The following is an 8,498-nucleotide window of genomic DNA, read 5'->3' as shown; positions in this document are numbered from 1 at the left end:
CCCGCGCCTGCCACAGCTCCTGCAGCACATGGAGGGAGAGCGAGGTGACCTGGAGCAGCCTTGGCTGCTGCACAATGAGTCCTCTATGCAGGCCGTCCCTCAGCTCCACGACACAGAGGCCAGTGTCCACACTTACCAGGCCTGGGGAGGTTCACTGTCACTTGCCCAGTGATGGCAGACAAAGGGGAAAGCTACCAAGATATCAGGACCCCATGGTCCTCACTGACCCACTATCAATCCAGCATGTGCAGTGACCATGAAAAGACTTTTGGTCAGAGTGCTGTTTGCATCACCAGGGATGTAAACTTCCCTAGGAAGGAGACAGCCTGGCAGGATGGTCACCTTGACCATGACTGCACAGCGCCCAGGGATGGGGGAGCCTGGTGGGCTGCCGTCTATGAGGTTGCACAGAGTCGGACACGACTAAAGCGACTTAGCAGCAGCAGCAAGGCCTCAAAGCTGCACCTTCACTTTGCAAAGCTCATCCACTCATGAGGAACTGCCTCAAAACAAACATCTTGGAGGCCTGTTCAAGGCTTCCTTTATTGGGGTTTTTTTTTTTTTTTTTTTGCACACACAACTCTTGGCACATGCCTTTCAAAATCTCTTTTGACAGAGGTTACATAGTAATGTTACTTCCTTCTGAAAATTCAGTTTTCTAAGTATTTCTTTTTTTTTTTTTGTCTTGAGGCATGTTTCTCTAAGTACTTCTTTCCTGAATCTTTTAGGCTTGCTCACAACTCCCAGGAATCACTGTATCTTTCACTTTTTTTCTCTTTGTAAATGGACACTTTGAGTTCAGTGAGTTCCTCCTTCAGGCATTACAATATAAACCTGCCTGTAACTCAGTTGCCAAATCCAGTTATCTTTTCCTTGTAGAAATCAGAGTTTAACTATCTAACAAAGACCCAGGCAGGAGTCCCACTAGACACACCCTCTCCCTTTGGGAGCCCCCCACCTCAAGTTGTAAATATTTGTTTCATTTCTTTGCAAGTAGCTTCAAATGCCTGAGATGCCCATCACTGAGCCTGGTCTCCACCCTTTCCAGTTTCTCTCCATTCTCTGGCCTGGTGCTTCCAACCTGTCCAAGAAGTCTTCCTGGTAACATGAGCCCCTCACTGGAGTTTAGGATTTACTCACTAAAAACACTTCCTAGGAGAGGGTGAGATGTATGGAAAGAGTAACATGGAAACTTACATTACCACATGTAAAGTAGATAGCCAATGGGAATTTCCTGTATAGCTCAGGAAACTCAAACAGGGGCTCTGTATCAACCTAGAGGGGTGGGATGGGGAGGCAGATGGGAGGGAGGGTCAAACAGGAAGGGATATATGTATACCTATGGCATCGGGTCCCATCACTTCAATGCAAATAGATGGGGAAACAGTGGAAACAGTGGCTGACTTTATTTTTCTGGGTTCCAAAATCACTGCAGATGGTGATTGCAGCCATGAAATTAAAAGACGCTTACTCCTTGGAAGGAAAGTTATGACCAACCTAGATAGCGTATTAAAAAGCAGAGACGTTGCTTTGTCAACAAAGGTCCGTCTAGTCAAGGCTATGGTTTTTCCATTGGTCATGTATGGATGTGAGAGTTGGACTATAAAGAAAGCTGAGCGCCAAAGAATCGATGCTTTTGTTGAACTGTGGTCTTGGAGAAGACTCTTGAGAGTCCCTTGGACTGCAAGGAGATCCAACCAGTCCATCCTAAAGGAGATCAGTCCTGGGTGTTCATTGGAAGGACTGATGCTAAAGCTGAAACTCCAATACTTTGGCCACCTGATGCAAAGAGCTGACTCATTTGAAAAGACCCTGGTGCTGGGAAGGACTGAGGGCAGGAGGAGAAGGGGATGACAGAGGATGAGATGGTTGGATGGCATCACCGACTCAATGGACATGAGTTTGGGTAAACCCCCGGAGTTGGTGATGGACAGGGAGGCCTGGTGTGCCGTGGTAATGGGGTCACAGAGAGTCAGACACAACTGAGCAACTGAACTGATGGCTGATTTATGTTGAGGCTTGATAGAGAACAAAATTTTGTAAAGCAATTATCCTTCAATTAAAAAATATATATATCCTGTATGAAATTAGCCAGAAGGTAGAATCTTGTCTTTGTTCTACAGACTTAGTCTGGGAAGGTCCCTGGAAACCATCCCCCACCCAGACTTCAAAATTATTTCATGAACCAATCATGAAATGCTGTCTGGGCAGCCTGGTCCCAAGCCCCAAAAGGGCTGGAATCCTGGAAACCACAGAGTTGTGTAGGAGCTACTATTGTTCCCATTTTACGGAGGAGGAAACAGGCTCTGAAGTGACTCACTGGTTGACTTTCTTAAGTACCCCAGCGGACGCCTCCAGCTACACAGTGACCGATTATCATTACTGTCCCTGCCAACTGGCCACCTTCAGAGAAGGCTCCCTGAGATGGACAGCAGCCTTTCTCCGCCTCTGAGCCACAAGGGCTGGCGGGAAAGAGCGTTGGGGGATGGGCCTGTCTTGGGGAAAATGCATGTGGAGGCTGGCCCTGCATGTTCACCGCAAGCCCTGAGACTTGGTTCTCGGTTCTCTAAGCCTTTCAAACCTCCCTTCCTCCAGCCCATCCCCTCCTCCTGTCCCCGCCCCAGAGGAGATCTCACTTAAGACCTTCAGTTCACAAGGTATGCAACGGCTCTGCATCCACGTGGCCACCTCCCTCCTCACCCTTACTCCCCTGGAGTCGCAGCACTCTCGCTCCAAACCCAAGGTGGCAGGAATTTGATTCTTTTTTTTTTTTTTTAGGAATTTGATTCTTAACAGGAATGTGAGGTGGCAACAGGGACGGGTAGTTTGAGGTAGGGACAAGGGTAGGGCCCCAGGCTTCCCAGCAAGATGAGGTATTAAAACAGGCGCTCTCGTCTCGGGCAGAGCCGGTTCAAATTCCAGCTCTCGCTGCGCCCGATCCCGGCCAATTGACAAACTCGGAGCCTCGGTTTCCTCACGTGTGGGTGGAAGGTTATCAATTACCAGGGGGTAAAGGGTCCAGGGGCCGCGTGTGCAGATCCCAAGCACAGGGCCTGGCTCTCGGCGAGAGCGCGCTAATGGTGGCTCTCCGGGCACGGCGGCCGAGAGGTTTCCGCAGTGCCGAGCCGCGTCTCTTGCGCCTTAGAGCGGAGTGGAAGGAGGGGCCGAGCCGGCCTAAGGCGCTCAGAGAGCCGGGCCCCAGCGGACGGAAGCCAGGCGGAGGACCGGCGCGGAGGAAGGATCCTCCGGTCGGATCCTCCGGTCAGAACCTCCCAGGCGCGCACTCCACCATGAGACCGCGCCCCCCACCCCCAGCCCTGGCGCCTCCTCCGTGGTGGCACTGTGCAGCGCCACACGGAGCCGACGTGCCCGCACGCCGGCGCCGCCGCCCAGCGTCCCAACTCACCCCGATCCGGCCGCCGTGGTGGCTTGGATGGAGCTGATACGCAGGCGGTTGGCCGTGTCCTTCAGGGCCTGCAGCTTCTGCTGATCAGGCTTATGGTAGGCCTCCATGGCGCAGCCAGGCGAACGGGCGGGTGGCGAGGCAGAGGACGCAGACGGGAAAGCTAAGACGTAGGGCTGCGGAGATGCAAGCAGCGGCGGAGGCCTGAGGCCGCTCGCCGGCGCGTTAAGAATCCCCGGAGCCGCCCGCGGGGCGGGGCGCCGGCGTCACCCCAGGTTGCCCCGCCCCAGCGCCCTGCCCCGCCCCCGGACCTGCGCAGGCAGCTCCGCCCAGCCCTCCAGCGCTGATAGGGAAACTGAGGCCGCCGGGAGCCTGAGCGTCTAGCGATCCGACCGGATGCTGTCCACCCGCCTCGCCTCTCGGTTCCTCTTTCCTTCTCCCCGAAATCTGCGGGGCAGCTTCGAGCTGCCAGGCTCCTGAGTCAAGCGGCACTGCCCTGCCGGGATTAACCACACACACAAATAATGTGATCATAACTCCAGGTTCTAGGCCCGGTCCAGAATTCTCCTGTGGATTCGAATCCTCCCTGCAGACAGATCTCCTCCCTCCCCATAATAGCCCTGAGCGAAACTGACAGGGGAGGTTTCACTGGTAATCCCGTTTTTAAAAATGAGCAAATTGAAACTGGCAAGGTCAATTAAAGTCACAGGGCTGTTGGGTTCTGGGCTCAGTACTAGCAAAAGTGCCCCATCCTCAAGCCCTAGCCCCAGAGAGAGAGCCCAGGGCATGAGCCTCAAGGGTGGTGAGGACTATGAAAATGAGATTACATAATAGTGGTAATAGCAAGAAGAGATAAGAAAGCCTTCCTCAGCGGTCAATGCAAAGAAATAGAGGAAAACAACAGAATGGGAAAGACTAGAGATTTCTTCAAGAAAATTAGAGATACCAAGGGAACATTTCATGCAAAGATGGGCTCGATAAAGGACAGAAATGGCATGGACCTAACAGAAGCAGAAGATATTAAGAAGAGGTGGCAAGAATACACAGAAGAACTGTACAAAAAAGATCTTCACGGCCCAGATAATCACAATGGTGTGATCACTGACCTAGAGCCAGACATCCTGGAATGTGAAGTGAAGTGGGCCTTAGAGAGCATCACTACGAACAAAGCTAGTGGAGGTGATGGAATTCCAGTTGAGCTATTTCAAATCCTGAAAGATGAGGCTGTGAAAGTGCTGCACTCAATATGCCAACAAATTGGAAAACTCAGCAGTGGCCACAGGACTGGAAAAGGTCAGTTTTCATTCCAATCCCAAAGAAAGGCAATGCCAAAGAATGCTCAAACTACCACACAATTGCACTCATCTCACACGCTAGTAAAGTAATGTTCAAAACTCTCTAAGCCAGGCTTCAGCAATACGTGAACCATGAACTTCCTGATGTTCAAGCTGGTTTTAGAAAAGGCAGAGGAACCAGAGATCAAATTGCCAACATCTGCTGGATCATGAAAAAAGCAAGAGAGTTCCAGAAAAACATCTATTTCTACTTTATTGACTATGCCAAAGCCTTTGACTGTGTGGATCACAAGAAACTGCGGAAAATTCTGAAAGAGATGGGAATATCAGACCACCTGACCTGCCTCTTGAGAAATCTGAATGCAGGTCAGGAAGCAAGAGTTAGAACTGGACATGAACAACAGACTGGTTCCAAATAGGAAAAGGAGTACGTCAAGGCTGTATATTGTCTCCCTGCTTATTTAACTTATATATATGCAGAGTACATCATGAGAAACGCTGGACTGGAAGAAGCACAAGCTGGAGTCAATCATTCAGAAAACGAAGATCATGGCATCCGGTCCCATCACTTCATGGGAAATAGATGGGGAAACAGTGGAAACAGTGTCAGACTTTCTTTTCTGGGGCTCCAAAATCACTGCAGATGGTGACTGCAGCCATGAAATTAAAAGACGCTTACTACTTGGAAGGAAAGTTATGACCAACCTAGATAGCATATTCAAAAGCAGAGACATTACTTGCCAACAAAGGTCCGTCTAGTCAAGGCTATGGTTTTTCCTGTGGTCATGCATGGATGTGAGAGTTGGACTGTGAAGAAGGCTGAGCGCTGAAGAATTGATGCTTTTGAGTTGTGGTGTTGGAGAAGACTCTTGAGAGTCCCTTGGACTGCAAGGAGATCCAACCAGTCCATTCTGAAGGAGATCAGCCCTGGGATTTCCTTGGAGGGAATGATGCTGAAGCTGAAACTCCAATACTTTGGCCACTTCATGCGAACAGCTGACTCATTGGAAAAGACTCTGATGCTGGGAGGGATTGGGGGCAGGAGGAGAAGGGGACGACAGAGGATGAGATGGCTGGATGGCATGGGACTGACTAGATGGACATGAGTTTGAGTGAACTCCGGGAGTTGGTGATGGACAGGGAGGCCTGGCGTGCTATGATTCATGGTGTTGCAAAGAGTCGGACACGACTGAGCGACTGAACTGAACTGAAAGTACCCGCCTGACAATCAGAAGACGAAAATGTAGCTGATTCGATCCCTGGGTTGGGCAGATCCCCTGAAGTAGGAAATGGCAATCCACTCCAGTATTCTTGCCTGGAGAATCCCATGGACAGAGGAGCCTGGCAGGCTGCTGTCTGCTGGGTCACAAAGAGTCAGACACAACTGAAGTGACTTAGCACTAGTAATAATAGTATTAGCTAGTGTTAATGGAGAGGGCGATGGCAACCCACTCCAGTACTCTTGCCTGGAAAATCCCATGGACGGAGGAGCCTGGTAGGCTGCAGTCCATGAGGTCGTAAAGAGTCGGACACGACTGAAGTGACTTAGCAGCAGCAGCAGTGTTAACTGAGAAATTACTAGAGGCAAGCCCTTCACAAGTTATTAGGACCTAATAACACGGCTGACTCTGAGAGAGATCACTGGCTTTGATCCCAGCACCTACAGGGTGTAGGTACAGGAGCACTCACCTCTGCTCTTACCAGGTCCCCTGAGCCCTAGGGGTATGAGGGTCCCCAGAATGGGAGTAGGAAGGAGACAGTTATCACAGATTCTGTGGGTGGAGTCCACCCACCTCACTTGCCCCAGGAGGTGGATACTCTACTATGTCTTGTACAGGAAGAAGCTCCATTTTACATTACCGAGGACAAAGGGATCCCTTTAAATCAGTGGCTGAGGATGAGGCTGTATCAGATCTGCGGGAGGCAAGGGGCCAGGCCTTGCTCACCTGGGCCCTCTTGTCTTTTGCATGACCCACACTCAGAGCTCTGGGTCATGAGGAACAATGGACTGAGTGTGAGTGAGTCTTGCACCCCACCTCAGTTGCTCCTCAGCTGTTCCTCTGCTGGCCTGGTGCCCAGATGCCCAGCCAGACTCTAAGCCAAGTGCATCCCATGGCCCTTGGCTCCTGCTGACCCAAACCACGGAGGCCTGCCCACCCAAGGTTGGCCCCAAAGCTGGCAAAGGCTGCAGGCTAGATCAGAGTGAGATAGCCCCAAGGGTATGCCACATCAGAGACCAGACATGTGGCTCTGCCCTCAGTCTGATAAGAAAGGACATAGCTTTGAAACCTCTGTACGCTCTGTGCCTTCCTGAAGCAGTCATTCTACATACAAATCCCTGGTCACATCTAACCTTCAGAATCAGAATCTCTGGTGAGGGATTGCTTGCTGTTGTTATTTAGTCACTAAGTCGAGTCTGACTCTTTACGACACTATGGACCAGCCCACCAGGTTCCTCTGTCCATGGGATTACCTTGGCCAGTATACTGGGATTGGTTGCATTTCTTTCTCCGGGGGATCTTCCCAACCCAGGGACTGAAACACCACTGAGCCACCAGGGAAGCCCTATGGGGCAGGGCCTAGGACTCTGCATTTCTATGAAGACCCTCAGGCAGTTCTGTTTTGGTGTTCTGCGAACTCTCCAAAGGAAAACACCAGGGAGATCTGAGGCCAGTGCCTTGCTGGTTGCCCCATGGGCTGAGTGAAGCACTGAAAGATCAGCTATGGTGGGGAGATGTCTGTGCCATGTTGTAAACAGAGTAAAGCAAGGTACAGAACAGCCTGTAGAGTGTGATCCTATTTCTGTCAAAAATAAACGAAAGCGTGCACACGCATGCATCTGTTCTTATGCACACGCATGTTCATAAGTGTGCCTGGGCAAAGCAGAGGCTGCAAGGATGCACTACAAGTCACAGGGGACTTTGGAGGAATTGGGACCTTATGGTAAAAGCTATAATTTCCACCTGTGGAAGATGGATAATTATCCTGCAGCCATAAATCTGCCAGAAAAACCCACTGGTTAATTTTTCTCTTCATTTCAACAAGAGTATTTGGTTTCTATGAATTTTTCTTTGCTTGGAATTTAGTGTTAGTGAACACTGTTGACTTTTATAATCCTCTCCCCAAAAAAACCGCCCCCCCCAAAAAAAAAACCAGCCAGCAAAACCAAATTCTGTCTTGAAAAAATTACTGTCGATTGGGAGATGCACTTTTATGAACGTACTTTTTCTCATCATTTCTTGTGATTATGTAAAGCTGCTTCTGTGTTTCATAAGCCAAGCCATTGCCCTAGATGTTTTTGAGTTGGGAGCAAACCTCCAGGCGGTGGGGGTGCTCACCAGTGGGGGCCTCTCCTGCCCTTGCCCAGCTGTCTGCATGAAAGACAGGGCAAAGCTATCCTGATGTGCTCCTGCATGTCCCCTGAGTGGACACCAATGAGGCGTGAACGGGCCCTGAGCAGCTGTGTTCCTGAGTGACAGCACTGGGCATCACTTTGGCAGCTCTGGTCTATGTGCATGCTCCTGGGGCAGGCCTGGGCTGGCAGTGGGGGCCCAAGCCAGCACTGAGCTTGCAGTGGAGCCAACAAGCCAGCCCGGGTCTTCAGGACACTTTCTTTGATTCACATCCAGGACTGAAGGCCCGTGGGGGCCTGAGGTGATTCCTGTGTGAGTGTGTGTTTCTGAGTCCAGCCTGGTGCTCCCTAACGCCCTGCAGAGGGCCCATTCTCGGACACTTTCTAACAGGAGTGTAGGTTGATGAAGAACCGAGCTTTAATAAATCCCCCTCTCCTTTTTTTTTTT

At 50.8% G+C, this 8,498-nt stretch overlaps 1 protein-coding gene across 1 annotated transcript in view; it reads right to left on the bottom strand.

The window, feature by feature from the left end:
- TKT (transketolase) overlaps window positions 1-3,656 on the bottom strand; it is a 23,912-nt gene extending 20,256 nt beyond the window's left edge. The window contains exon 1 of the mRNA XM_010851683.1: window positions 3,407-3,656. Within this exon, the coding sequence (XP_010849985.1) occupies window positions 3,407-3,513 (107 nt within the window). The 5' untranslated portion in view covers window positions 3,514-3,656. The remainder of the gene's footprint in view (window positions 1-3,406) is intronic.
- Window positions 3,657-8,498: the final 4,842 nt, after the last annotated feature.

Source organism: Bison bison, unplaced genomic scaffold (genome assembly GCF_000754665.1).
Source record: "Bison bison bison isolate TAMUID 2011002044 unplaced genomic scaffold, Bison_UMD1.0 scf7180017864304, whole genome shotgun sequence".
In the NCBI taxonomy this organism is placed as follows: domain Eukaryota; kingdom Metazoa; phylum Chordata; class Mammalia; order Artiodactyla; family Bovidae; genus Bison; species Bison bison.
This window is presented reverse-complemented; position numbering and strand designations above follow the sequence as displayed.